A 22,492-nucleotide genomic window follows, 5' to 3' on the forward strand; every position below is an offset into this window, starting at 1 on the left:
TGGTTTGTGTAATATCACTTCATAGCATGCTCTAGGACTTATTTAAATGTGTCTGAAGTTCATTACTAACAGGCCAACAAAATGTGGTAATAGGGGATGTGGTATAGAGTTCCAAACTTGTGGAACTGGAAAGGTGACTTTTTGTCAGGGACTGCTTCTCTGGTGCACTAGGGTTGCTTTGTGCTGCCTCAGCAATCTCCTAGAACTGGTTTGCCAGGCTGCTGGAGGATTTCCCTTTGCCTGTGGAAATCCAGGGGTGATGTAGAACTGCTGCAGCACCTCTTGCACCACCTGGCTTTCAGTGCAGGAACAGGAGCTGAGGCATCCCTATATACTGGTGACTCCAGCTGCTATAACATCTTCTGGGAGCTGCAGCAGTTGGTCTAAAATACAGCAGCCTTCAGACTGCTCAGGATTGGGATGTTAGGGCTCAAAGGGCAACTTTCCAGTCCTTCTCCTAACATGTGCTGCACACCACACTGCTGAAACAGCAGATAAGGGCCAGGATTTCTGGGGAGATGGATGGTTATAAGTGTCTTTTGGAATGGGTGCAACTCTCTGGAGTTCAGTTCAGGGCTGAAGAGCTAGCTAAACAGAGATGCCTTCCATGAGTATGGGAGAAGATGGCACTAATAACCCACTGGATAGAGGAAGGAGAATGGAAAAGGAGCTAGAACTATTTGAATTTTCTTCTAGCCTAGTTGCAGTTCAATGTTAATGTAACTTCCAACATATACTACCCATGCCAATGCTGGTGGTTTCCCCATATCATTCCTTAAGACCTCCAGAAAAGATCTTTTGTGATAGTAGTAAGTTTAGATAAGGGGAAGGAAAGGGTATCTTATTTTATAAGTCTTTTGAATGGACTTTCCTCTGTGTATAAAGATTTGTGCATTTTAATGTCTGTCTCTGCTTCCATGTGTCTTATAATTTTCTGTGCATTCTTGGCATGCAGTCTTTATTATTGTATATTAGCACTAAGAATAAACTTGAAATTGCAACTTTCCCTAACTCGATTCTGCTGTTTATAATTAAAGGAACTGAAACTTGAGGTGGTGAGGGAAAGCAGCCCATGTAAATAATTTATTATTTGTATTACTGTAGCACCTAGGAGCCCTAGTTAAGAACCAGGTACTAAGGGTTATACAAATTCAGAACAAAAAGATGGTTCCTCCCGCAAAGAGCTTACAATCTAACTATAAGACAAAACACAACAGATGGATACAGATAGGTGGGGGAATACAAGGAAACCATGAGACAATGTGGTTAGCATGGTAGGTAGTGATCTCGGCACACTAGTAGCCTAACTGTTGGCAAGTTTTTTGCAGGCATCTCGGAAAAGAAGAGTTAAGCAGGGATTTGAAGGCTGGTAATGAAGTAATTTTGTGGATGTTTACGGGGAGCTCCTCCTAAACAATAGGGGCAGCACAGACAAAAGCAAGAAGGTGCTTGTTTGAAAATGTATTAAGTAGGCAATGAAGAATGGTATCATTTGCCGATTTTAGGCAGGAGTCAACGTCTCAGTAGTGAATGAGAGACGATTGGTAGGGTAGGGATAGGCCGTAAAAGGTCTTGAAAGTGAAGACAAGTAGCATATGTTTGATGTGATGGGGAAGGGAGGAGCCGGGCGGGATGCAAAGAGAGAATGTGACCTGGCCAAAGTAACAAGCTCAGAAAACGATCTTTGGAGCAGCATTCTGAATAGATATGAGCAGGGCAAGATTGCATTTGTCAAGGCTAAAGGAAAGGATGTGGCAGTAATTGAGATGCAAGATGTTGCGAGCCTGGATGAGAGTTTCAGTTGTGTGCATGAACAGGAAAGGCCATACCTTTATAGATATTACACAGAATGAATCCTCAAGATTTAGATATAGACTGGAAGTGGGGACCTAGGTAGAGGTGCGAGTCAAGGATGATGGCCAGGTTATGGGCCAGTGACAGTCAGGATGGTAGCATTGTCCACAGTGATTAAGAAAGAAGGGAGAGGGTTTGGAGGGGGGAGATTAAGAATGATGTTTTCTAGCTTTGTTGAGCTTGAGCTGAGAGCTTGATATCCCCAATGAAATGTCAGAGCGACAGGGCAAGATTTTAGTTTGGACAGAAGATGAAAGGTATGGAGTAGAGAGGAAAATCTGAGAGTCATGTGCAGAGAGATAGTAGTTGAATTTGTGCTTTTGGAGGAGATTACTCAGAAATAAGGTGGAAAAGGAGAAGGGAATGGGACCAAGGACAGAGCCCTGTGGAATCCCCATAGAAAGTTGGAGAGTGGATGAGGAGGATCCTTTGAAGGACACACTGAAGGAGAAATTAGAGAGACGGGAGAACCACGAGAAGACAGTCTTGGAAGCCAAGGTGAGGACAAGATTTCAACAAGAGGAGCGTGGTCAATAGTGTCAAAGGTGGCTGACAGGTTAAGGGAGATAAGGATGGAGTACTAGTTCTGAGCTTTGGCTAGGAAGAGGTTAAGACTTTGGCAAGTGTGATTTCAGTGGAATGCAAGAAGAGGAATCCAGATTGGAGAGGGACCAGGATGGAATTGGAGGAGGAGAAATCCAAACAGCGAATGAAAACGGCATGTTCAGCGAACTTAAAGATGAAAGGAAGAGGGGCTGAAGTTGGAGAGGCAGCTGGGATCAAGGGTCAGGTTTTAAGCTTTGAGAGACTAAAGCATGATCATATTGTGAGAGGGAAGAGTCTGACGAAGTGGGTATTCACCCACGAAAGCTCATGCTCCAATACATCTGTTAGTCTTAAAGGTGCCACAGGACTCTCTGTTGCTTTCTTGGAAGTAACTGGCCAGTTCCTGTGTGGAGAGGGAAGTGGAGGGTTTAAAGAGCAAGTCAAAGTTGGTGAAAAGGCAGCTGGGATTGAGGACATGGAATTAATAAAGTTGGAGAAGTAGAGTGGTTTAGCTAGGAAGATGACAGAACTGAAAGAGGAGAGAATGAATCTGTAATAGAAAAAATTGGCCAGGTCATGGGATTTGTGCCAGACACACTCCACAGCATGAGAGCAGGATTGGTGGAAGAGGATGTTTGGGGTGGCCCAAGGCTGGGGGTTGGCAGGGCAAATCTTGTGACAGGCAGGAGAATCAGTGGAACAATCATATCAGTGGAAAACAGGCTAAATCTAACATCTCAGAAGGAAGGAATAGAGTGATGTCTGTTTAGCCATGAATGCTTTATACAACCAAAATGAAGGTGGTTATGATAGCAATGGAAATTACACTTTTTTTTCCCTCTAGAAGGAAACCAGTGAGTTCCCTACTTGCAGTCCAGGTTCTTGTGTCTACAAGAGATTGTGGTATTTTTCAGTTTCCCCTTCTGTAAAATGGGGATAATGTATTGACCTCTTTTGTAAAGCACTTTGAGTCCTACTGATGAAATGCACCATATAAGAGCTTGGTGGTGGTGGTGTTAGTGTGTATTATTAGAATGTACTTGTATAGCACTGAGTGGTGAATATGGTGCTTTTGGTGTTATTCTAGGAGTTCCTTTTAAACTGTTTACATCGGGACTTGCAGGCGGGGATAAAAGACTTATCCAAAGAAGAGAGATTATGGGAGGTACAAAGAATTTTAACAGCCCTCAAACGGAAACTAAGAGAAGCTAAAAGACAGGTGGGTCACTTTATCTGTTCATTGCCAAACCTTTTAAATTCATAGATTGCAATTGCTGTGGGCATATTTTTGACCTGTTCAGAGATATGACTAAAAGTCATCTTGTAATTTCCTGTTATAATAGCTTCAGTGACATGCACAATATTTTTAACATGAAACTAACTTATTTTCAGGACATCTCATTGCAATGTGCTGGAGGTGTTCTAAGAGAGGGTTAAGGTGTGTTTGATTTGGATTTAGAAAGGGTAAATGTTGCTATGGGATTTTGGTTTGATTTTCTTGCTGCATATCCTGTCTGTTTGATCTTGTTCTTAGCTTGTAAGTACTAAAAAAGGCAAGTGGAGGATTTTCTAAACATTAAAGTTGCTGGGTAATGCAAGCAACTGGCAGGACTGAGTAGATAACTAAAAGGTTTGCTATATTCAGGGTTCCAAAAGGATGAGAGTTGCTTAAATGTGAGAGCAGAAATGGATTTTTAGAGGAATAGGTGAGCAGTTACTTTGCTAATGTCAATGTATCACATAAGTTCCTGAGTCCTACTATTCCATTTGTTTCCAAAGGACATCCATTTAAAATTGCAGTTCTGAATGCTCACAGGAGTTCAATAGGAAAGGGCTTGAATTTTCCCATTGCACTTTTTTCCCCCCCAGTGCCTTGTTTTTGAGTTGTGCTTTCAGTCCAGTTTTTGATTTTCAGTCTTCGGTTACATTGACCTTGAGCCTTAAGAATCTGTATTCATCAAACACATCACTCTTGTGCGCATAAAGCAATATGTCCTGAAGAGCCAATACATACAACTCCAATTGATTATCTACCCTGCAACATCCACAGTCTGCTCTATACATACTGCTTCCCCGGAACAAGTGAATCCAAAAGCTGTCCTTATTTAACTACCATATGTCCCAGAAAGGTGGACAAGTGATGAATGACTTCTGGATACTGTTTTTAAAAACCTGAAATAAAAACAGAAATCTTCTCTGGGGATAACTGACAATAAATGCAGGCTTTGGACAGATACTTAAATAGGATTGTATTATATAATGTGGTGATGTGGCCGGGTAGCCTTTTAATCCAAACTTCTGTCACTGCAGGAGTGTGAAACAAAGATTGCTCAAGAAATTGCCAGCCTTTCGAAGGAGGATGTCTCCAAAGAGGAAATGAATGAAAATGAAGAAGTTATTAATATCCTACTCGCCCAGGTGGGTGGTGTTTTTAATCCCATTTTCCTTCTATTCTTCTTACCCTTCTGTTAATATACCAGCAAAGCAAGTTTTGGAATACGAACCAATGACTAAAGAGAAGGAAATATATTTCAGGTTTATTAAAGAAACCTTTGCTTGTTAGTAAAGTTAGTCAGTTAAAGAAGGCTGTAATGTTCTCTTATTCTCTGTATTTGCACCATGGGAAGCCCTGCTATATTGTATGAATGGTAGGTGTGAGATAGTTCAAGAATGGGGAAGGAATAGGTGGCTGGTTGCTGGAATGATCCTGAGCCCAGAGTAGGCACATACTGTAACAGGTGCTAAAAAATCCTGTGCACGTGAAGGGTTCATATTTCTATTGCATATTTAAACATTATTCATATCTAGTACCACAACTATTCCTTAATATAGTCTAGTTAACCCTGTTAACTGTTTCACTGTTAATCAAAGAGAGGAGAGATTATCGTATTATGAGGTTTTCCACAGTCTGATCGGTGTCTCACTTTGGCATCACCCATAGGTGAAGCTTTGGTTGTGGGAAGAATTTGCAGAGCACTACCATTATTTTCTCCCAGTCTGTTCCCTAATTGGATGAAGATCAAGACCCTTTTTTTTCCCTTCATTTTAATTGTGTCTGAAAGTCTTGATAAGCTGAGGTGAGACTGGACATATAAGGCTGGTTTTGAACCGAAAGTGTAACGTGGATTACAATAGAAATGTACTGATTAACTGAGCACTTCGCATTGATGCATCACAACTATATTTAATTTAAATGCTATAAAAGAGCTTTGAATCCTCCTAACTTACCTGAAGCCTGAGAGCTAGAGGAGACATCCTCCCCTGAAAACACTTCAACTCTAGCACAAATGCTTGCAGTCTACTTGAAATTCAGAGTTTAAAACCTACTTTCTCACCCAGAGTGAGATTTGCAAAAGTACATAAGTGTCAAAACCTCACACTTGGGTGTCTAGGCACCTAAATCCCAGTTTTAGGTTCCACAAAACTCCCGCTGAACCCTGAAGGCACCTAAACTCACTTGGTGTCTACATTTTCAGAGTATAAGTTCCCTCTGTGCCTAGGTTTCTGCCTCTGAGCATGCGCACTGCTGCCTCCCGCTAGGTGTTGGGATACCTACCTTCTGCCTAAGCCCCAGTGTGATGCACAAGCCAGGGAAAGGTAGGCGTTCTCCTGCCAATCTTGTGTGTGGAGCCTGACCTGGTAGGTGTGCTCAGAGGCCACCTATTGCATCAGTCAAAAAGTGGCTAGAGGAGGTGGCAGCAGCAGCACCCACCTTATAACTTTTATCCCGGTGGTTGGAGCACTCACCTGGGATGTGGGAGACCCATGTTCAATTCCCCCACCTCTAGCTGAGAGGGAGGAAAAGGATTTGAACAGGAGTCTCCCACCTCTGAGTGCTCTGAGCTATGGGATATTCTGATCTGGGGCTCCCTCAGTCTCTCCTGTTGAAGCTGTTCCACTGTGGATAAATAACTAGGTACTGGAGCAGGGACTTGGGTGTCTCAATACTCAGATGGGTGCCCTAACCACCAGGCTATGGAGTCATTCTTACTCTCTGGCCCAGTGACTCTTTAGTTATTTATCCACAGGAGCTCTTAAAGGAGCCCTACATCAGAATATCCAATAGCTTAGAGATTAGAGCATGCTGAGAGGTGGGAGACCCCTGTCAAATCCTTTCTCCCCCTGTGCCAGAGAGGGGAATTGTACCTGGGTCTCTCACATCCCAAGTGCCTCTGGGCTCCAGGGTATAAGGTGGGTGCCACCATCTCCTCCTCTTGTGGCCATTTTGAGTGGGTTTAGTCTGGTGCCTAACTCATTTTCCCAAGAAATGTCTTAGGCGCCCAAGCACCCTTACTCCAGGAGAAGGGTTCCCATTTGAGAGAGAGGTGCCTGGATTTAGATGCCTATCTCCTTGAGAGCGGCGAGAGTTAGGACCTACTCCTGTCATCTGCATCTCCCATTGGCTAACTTAGGTGGTTCCCTGCCTGGCATGCTGGCTTTTGTGAATTGCAGCCTAAGTCTCCTATATCTTCCTGTTCGTTGTACAGGGAATCTAGGCGCCTAACTCAGGCTTTGTGAATCACAGCGTTGTTCCTGTAATTTTGTGAAGTGGCTAAAAGTTAGGTATTGCAACACTGAGCATCACAATGCCTAAGTCCTTTTGTGAATCTGGGCCCCAGTGTCTGACATACACTATGCTCATCATGAAAGGGGTTGAGCTACACACAATTCTCATTGGCTTCAGCCCCGTCAGGTCAGACCTCCCTCCAGTTGTTAGTTTTCTCTCTCTTCCTCTCTAATGCCTGAATGAGGGTCAAGACTGAAGCACTTACTGTTTGAGTAACTTCGACTGTTGTTCTCCTTCACTTCTCTGGTTCATGTCTCACACTCTATTGCTCCTCTTTCCAAATACAATTAATTGGAAGCTTTTCAGTAACATTTTTCTACAGATCTCATTCTTGCCTGCATTTTTACTGTGTTATCAGCAACAAGGTAACTAAAAACTTATCACTGAAGGAGGCTCATTAGGTTTGATGTAATAAGTTAGTCTTGTCTTATTGGATAGAATGCTTGCTAGGTAGCCAAATAAGTTCTGTGGTCTTCTTAAACCCTTTAGATGTGTTATTTTTGAAAAGCATAATTAAAAAAAAAAAAAAAAAAGTAAGTGGAGGTGTTTCCTTCCTCAGTTCTGCATTCTTTGCTCCTAGTCTCTTTGGAATTGACACAGAGGAGTGTAAGTTTAAAGTTTGTTTTACCCCTTGGTTTTAAGTAAGCAGGCTAGAGTTAAGGACTTAAAATTTCCACATCTTTGAAACAATAAACACCTTTTCTTAATGCAGGGAGGCTGGAACAAGTGAAAGGAGACAAAGGCCTGGGCTCATATAAGAAGCCTGGCAGGAAAGAGATTGATGTTTAGGGTGTTTGTCATGTGGAGAGAGTGGTGAGGGAGGTACTCAGCGTTTTTGTCGTCTTTGTCCCAGACCACCATTTTGGCCTTACTGCCACCCACCTCATCTGTTCTTCCCCAGTCTTCTTGGCCCCATCCATCATGACACTTTTCTGCCATAATTCTTGCCACCCACTTTCTATCTTCAAAGGTGAATTTAGGACTTGTCTGCTTCTGTACTTGGCCCCAGTGGTTCCCCTTTGATATGAGCTTTGGCACCTAATCGAGTATAGGGAGCAGGAAATCCCAGCCTCACACCATTTGGCTTGTGCTGGAATTTGGTGAACCACAGCGCACAACAGTTCAGTAAGAATATCTCAAAGCAGACGTAACTTGATCCCAGATTAATCTTAGCTGTGAGAGCTGATGGACCAGAGGAGTAGAAAGGTTGGCCAGCCTGTCTGCGTACATCCACACTAGGAAAAACTGTGCTTTCAGCATAATTACGTGAAATGTTTCCAGAAAACAAAGTTGTCTGGTCACTTCTGAGGATGCAGCATTAGAAAGAAGAAACACTGTAGTGTATTTTTTGTAGATCAGAAATCCAAGACCTCATGAGGTGAATTAATTGATCATTGCAGGAGAATGAGATCTTGACAGAACAGGAAGAGCTACTGGCGATGGAGCAGTTTCTGCGCAGACAAATTGCCTCTGAGAAGGAGGAGATAGAACGCCTTCGAGCAGAAATAGCTGAAATTCAAAGGTAAGAGAGCCTGCTGACTTCAGATCCCCAGCCAGGCTAGAACTCTTACAAGAATTTCTGCTGTGAATGTATTTCTCTATAACAGAAGTGTGCAGTTCAAAATGCTGATGGAAAGGACTAGAACCTGATGAACATTACAGATTGCCTCGTTGCAGCTTTTGGGATATTTTCTTCTAGATCATAGTAACTTGTGCAGATCTTAAGCATAAAGAAAATCCCATTGTCTTAAGGGACAAACTGTTTTTTTTCTTTACTTCACCAAGAGTAGAATTTGCTTTAAAAAAAAAAAAAAAAAAAGCAAGAAAGAAAACGCTTTAGTTTTATAAATTGCTGCAGACTCTCAAATGGATAGGCAGGTGAAAATAGCTACTTTCTCACCTCCTGCATTTCTGACAAACTTACACGTGAACAGGGCTTAAATTTAAGATCTCTTTTACTCTTTCAGTCGTCAGCAACATGGTCGAAGTGAAACTGAAGAGTATTCTTCTGAGAGTGAGAGCGAGAGCGAGGATGAGGAGGAGCTACAGATTATTTTGGAAGATTTGCAAAGACAGAACGAGGAACTAGAGGCGAGACAAGTGCATTTTACCAAAATAACCTTTGCTTTTCATGCTGGCTTTTTTGGGGGGTGGACTCCCAGCCATGTGGAAGAATTTCTCTGACATGCAGTTTGGCAAGTGTTCTCAGTGTAAGAGAGAGAGAGAGAGAACAGAGAATTACCTCAGTCTCTCTCTGGAATATATTTAATTCTCATGAACCAGTGCTGTTCTTTTTAAAAGCTAACTTCATTCCCAAGAAACAGAGGGTCCTGTGGCACCTTTAAGACTAACAGACTTTAAGACTTCTGTTAGTCTTAAAGGGTGCCACAGGACCCTCTGTTGCTTTTTACAGATTCAGACTAACACGGCTACCCCTCTGATACTTCATTCCCAAAGGCTCCTGCACCACGCGCAGTCATTTACCCATGTGCAAAGTGGGTGTAAATTGCTACCAAATATGATTTAGTAGAGTCTCTCAACCACTTTGCACAGGTGTAAATGACTTCACGTGAGGCAGGGCCTGGAGAATGGACTTCTCAGATTTTTTCCCACACAGCCCTTTCCATTTCTTTCATGCATCTGTCTGTTTTTTCCTCCCTACAAACATTTGAGACTTTCTCTTCACCTGTGCATTGTGTCTGAATTGTGACTCTTCATTAAAAAAAAAAACATGGAGGGCCATTGCCCAGTTCAGGAATTGTTACTCACTGGAGGGTGACGAGCATTTTAAAAGAGCAGCATTCGTATCCAAAAATTAAATATAGATATTTCAGAGAGCGATTGAAGCAATTCTCTTACCTAGTGTGAGGAATAATTCCCCACTGTCAAGGGCCAATCCAAAGAACCGTTGTCATCTTTCCCTTGTGCCATTGTGATTTTCCTGGCTATGAACAGTGTTACCTTAGCCAGCTAAGGAGAGCTCTAAGGTCCTTTCAATCCCTTCTTCCCACTCTGAGGATAGAGTTGTATTTCCTCCACCACTCTTCCCGCCCTATGACTGGGAGTAAGATGCAACACTTGGCATATAAATTCTGGTCTCTTGCTTGGTGGTGCCTAGTGCTGTCAGGAGGCTCCTGGGTTAATGTCCTTTACAATTCTCAATAGAAAACTCTGTACTGCTACTGTATGGTGCTTTCCATCTGAGGGTCTTAAATACTTCTCTGTTATTAATAAACAACACCTCTCAAACACCCTGTCAAATACTGGTCTCTTATTACTGGTGAGGCACAGAAAGGTTAAATGACATGCCCAAAGTCATACAGAAAGTCTGTGGCACAGCCATAAATAAATCCTAGGTTTCCTGAATTCTAGTCCTGTGCTCTGACTAGCTAGCTGCTAACTTTGGTTAGCTGTTGATACGCCATATTTGTAACTCAGATTGAAGATGGGGACGATTTAAGAAGCTGATTAGGAACAGACTCCAAAAAATTCATCTAAAGCTGCCTTGGTGCAAAAAATTAAAAGTAGCCCAGCTCTAAGAATAACATCTGAGACACTTCACTGTATTTCTCAACCTGTAGATTTGTTTTTTAAACTGCTAATCTCATTTTTATAGTAATTCCTGCTGGAGAGAGGTGAGGCAAGGCAGCTCCAGAACTATTTTAAATGTAAAGTCTCTCTCTTTGCAGTCCATATTGGAACTGTCAAAACCTAATTGTTAAGTATTTAACTCAAAATATAGTTTACAAAAATCTTAAACCAGCTCTGAACCCTTCTGTAGAGGGGTGGGCAGGCGTGCTCATTTTCTCATCTAAGTGTGTATTTTTGGTGGGTGCAGCTGTTAGTCCATTGTCACCATAAATCTTCTGTTCCTTGTGGGGTTAGTTTTTTCATGCACTCCATTTCTGTTCATTCCTGTGTGTGTATTTATGCACACGTGCACACACTTGTCTCTCTCCCAAGTTAGCAGCAAAGGTTACATTGTGTGATACTCTATTCATGGTTCAGTAGCTACAGAAGTTACTGTTTTTTGTCATACTTTTCTTTCCCTTGCTCAAAAGATAAAGAACAATCATCTGAACCAAGCGATTCATGAGGAACGAGAGGCCATCATTGAGCTGCGAGTGCAACTTCGACTGCTACAGATGCAGCGAGCAAAATCAGAGCAGCAGGTGCAGGAAGAAGACGAGCCAGAAAAGCGTGGGGGTGTTTCTCAGCAGCAAAGAGACAGTGTCCTGGAGACAAAAGCAGCTAAAGAGCAGTCAAAGGCAGTCAAGGAGCTAGTCAAGCCATCACCAAGCAAAGACAGGAAGGAAACTCCAATTTGATCAGGGTCCTTGGGTATTCATAAAATCAACTGGACTTAGCAAGGACTGTGCAATTTACTGTAATTCAGAGGCTAAAACTGCACAAATCTTTGCTGGCTGTGTACATTGTGTAAAGAATCTTGTCTTTTAAAACCTAGAGATTTTTGTCTCCTTCATAATAGTGGATTCTGCCCATTAGGCTCAGGTTACTTTGGAGGACAAAGCAATTAAAGGTTGGCGGGTGCAGAGGAGTTTTCCAGCTAGTGTCAGATTATTGGAGACCAATTTGCTTCAGGTGTCTAGAGATAATTCAGTAATGGTTTTATTTTAAACCAGAGCAATTATTTGTTTTCATCAAAGCAAAATTGGGAGGTCTCTTCTTTCCAGTCAATAAAAAGCAAAAACCTATCCACAAACATTAATTATTTGCCTTGTGAATCTATTCATTCTCATTCACAGTCATTTCTGCTTACCTGGTAACTCTTGCTTGTGCCTTTGATACCTTTCTGATGCAGATTATATACAAAAGAGCTTTAAATTCTTTCCTGTTTGGCTAAAATGTCTGAGACTGCAGGAGATCATCCTTACCTAACAAATGCCCTAATAACTTCCTCATTTTACAGTTGTAAAATGTATTAAAATAAATTCAAATCTCACAGATGTTATTTAAGTATGTCCCTTTGTGGTGGAAGGTGTTCATCAAGAGCCAGTCAAGTCTTTTGGCAATGTAGTGAACCTATTTGCTGGTTTGTAAACCAGTGATCCTCATCATACTTGTGTAACACATATGCTGTATTCACACTGCTAGTGCATAACAGCAGCCTTTTCTTAGTACAGAGAAAGGGTCCATTTTCAAGTGTTTTGAACTCTCAGTTCAGTTAAAACTCAGTGACCGATGCTTTAGTAATTAAAGGGGATTGGTTATGTTGTTTGCTTAGCTTAGAATAAGTTATCTTTGTCTAACCAAGCAATATATTGTTCCAGCTACAGAAATTCAAGCCAGTCATGCTTTTCAGATAAGCCTGATGAAAGATGCCCAGTGGAGGGAGCAGGGTTTAGCAATAGACATTTTTTTCTTTAGTAACAATAACTGTGACTTACTTTTGGCTCAGCTATTTAGTGCTACCAGCAATCAAAGGCCTTCATAAAAATTGGCATAGTAGGGCCATTTTTATGTTTCAAATGCACTCATTTATATATGTCAAATGAAATGACGGTCATGAGACTAGTCAATAAATAGTCAACTCAAAAAATATTAAAAACAACTCCACAGAGTGCTCATAGCCTATCTTGTTTCTAGAATCTGGATATTTATTTTCAGCACCTGTTGGATGTGGTTGTATTCTTTATCTATTGCACTGTTGTGAATCATGGGCCATGATTTGATTTTGTACAAATAATGCTTTGATATGTTATAGAAAACAGCCTCATATTTTTTTAAAATTTGGAGAATAGAATTTATGAAGATTGAGAATGTGATTAGGTGGCAATTGTAAACATGTAAAGCATTCTCCCTTGCCTGTCTGTTACATGCATTTTATATATGCTAGCAATATTTAAACGTTTTGTTTAAATTCACTCTAATTTCTATCAAATTGTCATGGATTTTTCTAATCAGTGTTCTTCAGACAAATCTCTTAATATTGATTAACTTTTATTTTGTTAGGATCATATTCATCAAGCTAATAAAGTCAACAGCCATTTGAAAATAGTTTGTAATGTATCTACCTCACAGTAAATGTCCATCTTTCGAAAGCAGCCTAGCTCACTTTGCATGCGCAGCTACCTTCCATTGTGTGTGGGGTTGGTTTTGTAGCAAACCCATCCCGATTAAACTATGAAGTCAGTTTTTTGGATTGCCCTCCTCTAGGGACAGTTATCCTGGCATTTCTATTATGAAACTCTGCTGAGGAAAAAAACTGGTTCAAGGCTAAAATTCAAGTCTTTTAGATCTAGTGAAAGGAAAGCAAAACAAATAGTCAAAGGTCTGTGGTTTTCAAGAGCCTAGTTTTACTGCTGTAACTGAAAAGGTGAACTAAAAGCGTTACTTTTTGAAATGTGGAATTCAGGCACTCGGTTCCGTTTCTCCTGCAGTTACCAAGCAGCTGCACCACCTACAGTGCTTTAGGTGTTTGGGTTGTCACCAGCCCCTGTAGCAATAGGACTGAACACAGGTCTTTGCAAGTAAGTACAAGAATTAAATGTTCATCTCTTGTTTCTGTAATAATGTAATTTGGTTTATCCATATTATGTTAAGAATTTGAGTTTAAAAGTTTCTGGGGAAAAATTCAATTCTCTTGAAAAAACAATTAAAGCAGCTTATGTCCATGTTGCTAATTCATAATAGACCCTTTTTTAATATAAATCTGAGGAGCGGAGCTATTGTGCATGAATTTTTAGTGTGTGGAGTTGTGGATTTGATTCTTAATAACACTGCTGATGGGTTTTTCATCCATCAGTTTATGTAATGACAGGATACACTAAGAGGCCCGTTGTGCTTTGTTTGAGATCAAGTAAGCCTTAATGAAAGCAGTGCTAGATCTAATATGTATCTTACACGTGTAATGAGTTAGTGATCTCTTTGAAGGAGCCATTGTACAGTTAAAAGAGCTGGTTATTTTTAATTGGACAGTAAATATAACTATGAAAGTAATTTCAATGGTCTGATATTTTACACTACCCAGCTCACTTATAAGAAGAGCATCCCAAGGTGCCTTACAATAAAACTAGCAAGCCCGGCTGTACAATAAAGCTCAGCTGGAGGTATAATTAAAGAGAGTGTTGCCCCCAATCCTGAACTGCCCTGATCGTCCGAGAAAATGCACTGAAGTTTGTAATTTAAAATAGAACGGAAACCAGCGTATAAGGACCTAGTATATCTAGCTGGCCTACTGTGTGGGAAACTTGGATAGACAACCACTCTAACAAATTAAAATGGCAGAGTAGTAGCAGGCTATCATACTATGGCTATGGATCATACCTGGCAGTATTCTTCAAATGAGGAATGCAATAGCATTATTGGGGATTTATGCCCTAGCAGATTCAGCAGACAAAATACCAGACCCAGCAAATTTAAACTTACTGAAACCAGACTTCATTTTGTTCTGCCTTTGTGGGCCAGACTCAAACAATGCATGTAATAAATAACTAGTCATAATTGGACATGATGGCTTGAGCTCTGATTGTATCAGCAATAATGAATCTATTGTGTGTGTTGACTAGATTTAACATGGCCCATTGTTCTAATCTTATGCATATAAACATTTACACAGGTAACCTGTTTGGTAAATTCCTAATGCTAGCTCTAACTGAATACTGCAGAAGGGTGGCACCTCCGTGCCACACCTACTTAACTATTCTTCAATCCAACTTAAAACCTTGTATCCACACCATGAAGTACTTTAGTTGACTGTACGAGCACATGCCTGGAGTAGCTTCTGTCGAATCACTCCATTTACAAGCCTTTTAGCTGGCCTTTTAAGAGTTTATTTTGAAACAATGACACACCCAAGTGAGTAATCAGCAGTGTAACTCTATAACAAAATTAAATAAATTGGGGGGAGAAAACCAGTGTAAAGCAGCAGGCTGTTATGTGTATCTGAAGTGGGAAGTGTTGAAGGCTGTTGCCCTCCTATTTATTGAAATTCTGCAACTGTATGGAGCTATTTTAGACAACTATTTTTAATGCAAATTAATCTTTTTCCAATAAAGTGTTTGTACCCTGAGAAATAGCAGTTTGCAGTGAACTGTTGCCTACCTGAAAGTTGCAGTTAGTGGTTTGTCAAATCTAGCAACAAGCAGCTGCTTTTATCAGTTCATGCCCTTGTCAGGAGTCTGAAAAATAGCAGCCAGTGCCTACTTCACTCTTAGCAATAGCTCTGCAAAGACCCAGGTAGCCCATGGGCTAGATTACCAAAGAAACCTGTGTGGTGATGCTAAGCTTCACTGTGCCTCACTTCGAGGTGCCTAGAAAATCGTTTATCCACAGTGGATAGTGCAATATTAGGCCAGAGAGAGCACACAAGCATGAGAAGAACAGGAGTACTTGTGGCACATTAGAGACTAACAACTTTATTTGAGCATAAGCTTTCGCAGGCTACAGCCCACTTCATCGGATGCATAGAATGGAACATATAATAAGAAATATATATACGTACAGAGAACATGAAAAGGTGGAAGTAGCCATACCACCTGTAAGAGGCTAATTAATTAAGATGAGGTATTATCAGCAGGGGGGGGGAAAATCTTTTGTAGTGATAATCAAGATGGCCCATTTTAGACAGTTGACAGCAAGGTGTGAGGATACTGAACATGGGGAAATAGATTCACTATGTGTAATGACCCAGCCACTCCCAGTCTCTATTCAAACCCAAGTTACTAGTATCTAGAATGACTGGAGGGGATTAGAACATACAGCTGACTTTTCAAATTATTTATCCATAGTGCGATGGGGGAGGCCCATGCCAGAATAGCCTATAGCCCAGGAGCTAGGGCACTCTCCTTCAACACAGCAGGGATGTGAAATGGGGTAGCTCCCAAATTCCAGTTGAGGTAACCTAAGCAGTGGGCTAAAAGTAAGGAGGGTGGTTTCCCTACTGCAGCCTTTTTGTGCACATTTGTCTATAGGGGCCTGAGCTGATAGGTGAGGTCTGAGCACACCTAGCAGTTCAGGCCCTGCAGGTGTCTTAAGTACAAGCACACTTAGCTTCTCTTTGTGCATTGCTCTGGGCTTAGACATCAGGATGCTTGGTGTGGGCCTGCACTGTGTGTGCCAAGAGGCAGTATCACAGGTGCAACTGGAAACTCACTGCAAAAGTTAAGGTGCTAAGTGACTTCAGCTGCCTACAAGGTTTGGGTGACTGAATTGCAGTGGGGCTGATTGAGATTTAGGCACTGACGTGCCTAATTGCCATTTTAAGTCCTTTTCTGAATCCAGCCCAGGGGGACTATTGAGGGCTGAGTTTAAATCACTTCTATGCACAGCTGATGGTGTTCCTTCATTAACATCAAAGAGTTGTTCATTGCTGGCCCCATAGCTCTGGGGCTCAATTTCCATCTCCACTGGGATGAGTTTGCAAGTAGAAAGCTGTCTAACTCTTACCCCTGCAACCTCTAACAGGCAAGCTGGGTTCTTCCCACCAAATCTAATGATGCCACAGGAGTCTCCAGCTATTTGTGCAGGTGCCAACGGTGTAATTTGACTTGTGGAATGCTGACTAGGGCTCTTAGTGCCTGCAAGGGAACACACCCAGACTGCTTGCAATGGAGGTTGCAGAATCCACCAACAGAAGGCACAATCCCTGTATGGGGCAGGGTGGGAGCAGCTAGGATCCCGCCCTATCACCCACCCCCCATATGTGGCTGAGTGAGTGGCCTAAAGAGCTGCCCCAGGGCCAACAGCAGGGCTCAGGGAGGCCTTGTATAATAAGGCAGAGAAGCAGTAGTTGTGTCAGAGGAGGAACATTCTTCCACCTGAGAGGCAGAAGCAGCTGAGACCCCAGGCTCTGAACCAGGGCCCCCACCCTCTGCATGCAAGGCTGGAGGAATGCCCTGAAAAGCCACATTGGAGAAGAAAAGTCTCCCCCCAGCTAGGGGAAGAGTAGTAGCACTGAGCTCTCCTCCTCAGCCCCCCATACCTGTTGCAGGATGTTAAAAAGACATTTCTTTTAAATAAATGACAGCTGATGCAATCCCATCTCCTGGGCCTCAATGGACCATGCCCCCTCTAGCTGTCCCTTGCTGCTGTAGTACTATATCAAGGCACAGGAATCTGGGATCTGACTGGTTCTGCAACTCCAGTTTGCTACTCTGATGTCAAAGCATGGGCTGTTGTGCAGGCCCCTGAGCAATCCCAGACTAAGCGCCTTCGGTTTGCCAGTGTAACATCAAGGCCTAGGGTTGTGAGCCAGCACTGGCTGAACACCTTACGCAAGGCCTGACATCAAGGAGCAGGCCACTGTGAGGGCACTAGGTCAGACTCTCCACTTTGCTTGTTTAAGAGGAAGTCAGATTTCTGTGGAAGTTGCCACCTCAAGCAGAGGCAACATATTGGGTTCACAGCTAGGGGCAGGCCCTGTAATTATTGTCTTTGGCTGGGTCCAGGTATCAAGGCTGCCACCACTGAGAGCTGACTACCACATGCTTTCTGGTGTGAGGTGAAGGTAGTTTTCTGTAAGGTCAGTCACTGCTGCACTTACAGCACAGGCCTAGGGCAGTGTTTCCCCGACTTGGGACTCTGCTTGTGTAGGGAAAGCCCCTGGCGGGCCCGGCCGGTTTGTTTACCTGCCCCATCCGCAGGTCCGGCCGATCGCGGCTCCCACTGGCCACGGTTCACTGCTCCAAGCTAATGGGAGATGCTGGAAGTGGCCATGGGTTCTGCCGACCCCGGTCAGATTGTGGCCGGAGTGCCGCCTCCATTAGAAGGATCTTGAGCCTTTGCTCCCGGTCTTTTAAGGTTTTAGGGCGGAACCCTTTATAAATTCTGCACCACTCCTTCTGGTGGCTCTCCCCGAGACATTGCAGACAGGAAGGGTGCGGCTCGCTCTTAGGCATAAATTTTCCACAGTCCTCACAGAGCTTGAACCCTGGGGACCAGGGCATACCTCAGTATGGGGGGAGTGTTGGGGGGGAACCCCCAAAAGGAAACAAACTAACTACTAACACCAGAAGGAGAACTTTGCTACCGGAAAATTTTTTTTCCTATTAGCAGCTTGTCTTGGAATTCATTACCCATGGGCTAAGGCCCCCAACCTTGGAAGTCAGCGGTGGTCCAATGTTGTTGCTGGAGGCTCCAGGACTAAGTTCTGCCTTTCAGCTCAGTTCTTCCACAGCTATAGAAACGCTCCAGCAACTGAGTATTAGCATTAAGACAACCTAATACAATGTATTAAATTAATCTTAAACAATATATGCCTAAATCTCCCTTTAGAGAAAATTTTCAATGTCTATTCTGGTCATTTACCAGATTACCCGAGTGAGTCGAATGAGGAGAGAAGCTGCTAACAGAAAGAAATTTCTGGTGCTGCTGCACATGTGACACCATAGAACCATAAGCCACTGCATTACTCCTCCGACTCAGCACGAGGGAGCTTTGCTGGACTTAAACTGTGTGACCACTCCCTGCCACTCCAGTCTGTCTACCTGATCAGCAAACTCCTTGAGACTCTGCCAGTCTAAACCGTATCTTGCAGGTAACATTCAGTGAACCCTAGTTCCCGAGTTCCTCAGCGACGACTCTCTGCAGTGTCCAGGCGCTCTCACTAGACACTCACAGAAAGCAAGTCGACAGTATACACACCAGCCTGTTAGCTTACTGATTACACACTCTACACCTTAATATACAGCACTGAGATGGTTTATAGTAAAATGAAGCATAAGTTAATTAATAAAGAACATAAATTTAACTGAGACTAAGCAAGAGTAACAGAGACAGATACGGTTACAAACAAAACAAAAATAACACGCTTTCTAGTGCCTACAACTTAATCCTAATAAGCTATATCTTTGCCTAAAAAGTTTCTCACTTGTATTAAGCTACCAGCAACTCCAGCCCTTCAGCTAGGAGGATCAACCTTTCACAGAATCCTTTGTCCCCTAAGAGATAGATAACTAAGGGGTTCATTTTCTTTCCTTTTATAGTCCAGGAAAACCATTGAAATGTATTTTATAAAATAAATCCAGACACAGTTTCTCTCCCTTGCTGCTTGCTCTTCTGAGTGCAGATACCAAGCCCCTTTCTTCAGCCTCAGGGCAAAATGCTTTTTAAATTGGCTTAATCACTTTGTTTATCTTATATGTAAATGTACTTTCATTGTCCTTTGCCCATAATCAAGCAAGGCAGAGATGTAAATCCACATTCCTTTGTGTAAACCAGGCTTGTTTATCCACTGCCTCCAAAACATATTTCCAGAACACATACATAACTCTTTATACACAACCCGTACATACATCAGGCAATGATATTCATGACCAGCATATCCCCAATTTTTATGTGATACAAAATATACTTTTATATTACAATAATACTGTATACAATCAGTTGATTCAATTGCTTATTCTTTGGGGGTTCAGGCCCCCATTCTCCCTCTGGGGTGTCTGGACCCTGATTGTCGCACACAGCTTCTCTCCTCATTCATTACAAATGGGAAGTAGAAAGCAATGAATCACTAAAGTAGGGAGGGGAAGGATAAGCAGAGTTTAATTATTATAGAAAAATAATTGTCAGCAATAGAAGTTCCCATCATATAAAACAAGAGCTTTATAAACTAAGAAATTATGTAGGAACCAACCCACTAGCACCTTCCGCCCAAAGGATACCTGCGCACAGGAATGGCAACTTACTCTGCAAATCTTCCCCAGGTGAGGGTTAGACACTTGTGCCTCTAGGGACCTCTGTGAATAGTTGCCTAGATTCCGAGCATGGCAACTGGTGCAGGATTTTTATGTCTTGCCTGCAGTAACCTCGAGGCCCTATTGCCTTGGCATTTTGGATACAAAGAGATGAACAGGGTAGAACTGGCAAATGTACCCATATGCTTGAGAGATTTATGCCACAACCTTTCAAGGATTAGAACAAAACAATGGAGAGCTCTTTCCCCAAGAACTGTGGAACAAGGAATGTACCTGAACAGGAAGGTTTCTAGAACTGTAAGAATCACCTTTTCCTCATGACAAAGGCAGTGTGGTTAGTGTGTGGATACCAGAACTAATTTTTTCCAAACTTGCCTTTTGGAAGTAATGGTGACTAGGAAGGCCAGCCACAGGCTGTCATTCTGTGAAACTTGGCCCCAAGTGGAGGGTGTGATGTGTCCTGTCTACAAAGTGCCACTACGGCTGGTACCCATCCACATTTGTAAGGTGCTTGGTTGCAGGACTTCAACCAAACTTCCTGGAGTAACTCTAGGGTAGCTGAGATCTCCAGATCTTTGTGAATTAGTCTTATATTTGTATCACAACAGCATCTAGAGCAGGGTTGGCAAACTTTTTGGCCTGAGGGCCACATCTGGGTGGGGAAATTGTATGCAGGGCCATGAATGTAGGGCTGGGGCAGGGGGTTGGGGTGTGGGAGGAGTGCGGTGTGCAGGAGGGAGCTTAGGGCAAGGGGTTGTGGCACAGGAGGGGTGCGGCAGGGGGTTGGGGTGCGGGCTCCGGCCCGGCACCACTTACCTCAAGCAGCTCCGGGGTGGCAGCGGCGCGCAGAGGGGCTAAGGCAGGCTCCCTGCCTGCCCCGGCCCCACGCCACTCCCGGAAGTGGCCAGCATACAGTGGCTCCTGGGGATGGGGTGGGGCAGATGGTGTGCTGTCCTCACCTGTGGGTACCACCCCCGAAGCTCCCATTGGCCACAGTTCCCAGCCAATGGGAGCTCTGGGGGGGTGGTGCCTGCAGGCAAGGGCAGCGCATGGAGCCCCCTGCCCCCCAATCTCCTAGGGGCCACAGGGACATGGTGCTGGCTGCTTCCGGGAGTGGCACGGGGCCAGGGCAGCCAGGGAGCCTGCCTTAGCCCGCTGCGCCACGGGGATGGCAATCCTGCGGGCCGTATTGAAAGCCCTGACAGGGCTGGCAATCCCGCGGGCCGTAGTTTGTCCATCCCTGGTCTAGAGGTCAGGGCCTTATTGTGCTGGGCACTGCACAAAGAGGCAGTCACTGCCCCAAAGAGCTTTTTGTTTCTCTTCAAACCTGAAATGTAAATTTGACCAGCTCAATGAGTGAAATATCCTGGTTGAAATCTTTCTGGACACCAAACTGTATCAGAGGTTAATGGAGCATCCATGCTAAACTGCACTCCTCTTTCAATGCCCAGGCTGTTACCTGGAGGTGTTCCCTGTCTGAATGAAGGAGACCCTGCTTCAAGAGGTCTAGTGTTTTCTGCAGGTACAATTTGGGATTTCTGGATATCTAGCAAGTCCAAAGTGCCTTCTGGGCCAGTGGATTACCAGGAGGGGGATCTTCAACACTCCCTTTCCCTCTTTTCTATATCTTTTATGAAAAGTGTACTGAAAGGCAGCAGATTCTTCTTTACCCAGGACATTATTTCTATTGCACTGGAGAAGCTTTGACTTCTGGTTACTCCCTAGTTTTGAAAGGGATATAAACACTCATGACTCAATCATAAGCTAACCCCTAATGGGAAATAGGATGTGACTTATGCAAGTAACATAATTTCTCACTACATGATTTCTTGCAATGGTGCTGGTCACTGTCTTAGACAGAACACTGGATTTGATGGCCCACTGGTCCAATCTCCTTTGTCATATTTATGGGTCGTCCCCCCCCTTTTTTTTTTAAATATAGAGGCGTCAAAATGAACTAAAAGGATGTGTACAATGAGATTTCAGAAATTTGTGGTCCAAGTATGCAAGGGTCTAGAGTGAAAGCTGGATTGGCTTACAGCATGTTGTTTGTACCTACCTGCCTACAATGGGGCATTTGGATGTTATCTGAAAATGACACCTAACTTTACATTGCATCAAGTGCATGGTCCTATGTTCTCAGAAAAATTTCAGCAGGTTCATTTTGGGAAAACCCACTCAGCGGATGAAGGGATGCATGGCACTAGCTATTGGAGATAACTGGCTACAGATGATATCCTCACAGGAAATGCTTGATACAGTACAATTTTGAATCTTTGCAAATCTTTACCACTATGGTAAAATTACAGCCAGAGCCAGATCTGTTTTGACCTCTGGGTGAGAAATTCTTTGCACTGGGATGAAAAGCTCTTTGCTGAGTGTTTTCTGGGGCTTTTATCCTACACAGGTGCTCTGTGTTGCTCACATCCCTTCCCCCATCCTGAAGCTTGTCTGGGCAAGCAGAGAAGCCTGTTCCTCCGATGCAGCTCTGCCTCAGGCTGTAGCCTAGTGGAAATGGTGCCCGTTAACTTCTCAGCCCAAGAGCTCTTGCTCTGCCACACACTCTGAATGGTGGGAAAGGGAGGGTCTCTCTCTCTCCACCCCTGCCCCACTCCACAGTCTGGCTCCACATTCAAAGCCAGGCAATTTGTGACCAGAACAGAGGCACTTGAGAATTCCACTCCCTGTGAAGCTGCACCATCTTGGGATTACAGAGTTGTAAGTGAGAAATCCCCTCCCATGTTTAAAATGATCCTGGCTTACTCAGTAAAGCCCTGAGTAGTACCAGGTTGCTACTACAGTATTTACCTGGGTGCTAGCTGCCCCGGGGAAGCTTTCAGGCTCCCAGGGACATCTGGCAAGTTACTTG

At 43.3% G+C, this 22,492-nt stretch overlaps 1 protein-coding gene across 1 annotated transcript in view; it reads left to right on the forward strand.

The window, feature by feature from the left end:
* RALBP1 (ralA binding protein 1) overlaps window positions 1-11,295 on the forward strand; it is a 54,583-nt gene extending 43,288 nt beyond the window's left edge. Inside the window, exons 6-10 of the mRNA XM_065399104.1 lie at window positions 3,488-3,619; window positions 4,711-4,818; window positions 8,368-8,489; window positions 8,935-9,058; window positions 11,029-11,295. Coding sequence (XP_065255176.1) covers window positions 3,488-3,619; window positions 4,711-4,818; window positions 8,368-8,489; window positions 8,935-9,058; window positions 11,029-11,295 — 753 coding nt within the window. The remainder of the gene's footprint in view (window positions 1-3,487; window positions 3,620-4,710; window positions 4,819-8,367; window positions 8,490-8,934; window positions 9,059-11,028) is intronic.
* Window positions 11,296-22,492: the final 11,197 nt, after the last annotated feature.

Source organism: Emys orbicularis, chromosome 2 (genome assembly GCF_028017835.1).
Source record: "Emys orbicularis isolate rEmyOrb1 chromosome 2, rEmyOrb1.hap1, whole genome shotgun sequence".
Taxonomy (NCBI): domain Eukaryota; kingdom Metazoa; phylum Chordata; order Testudines; family Emydidae; genus Emys; species Emys orbicularis.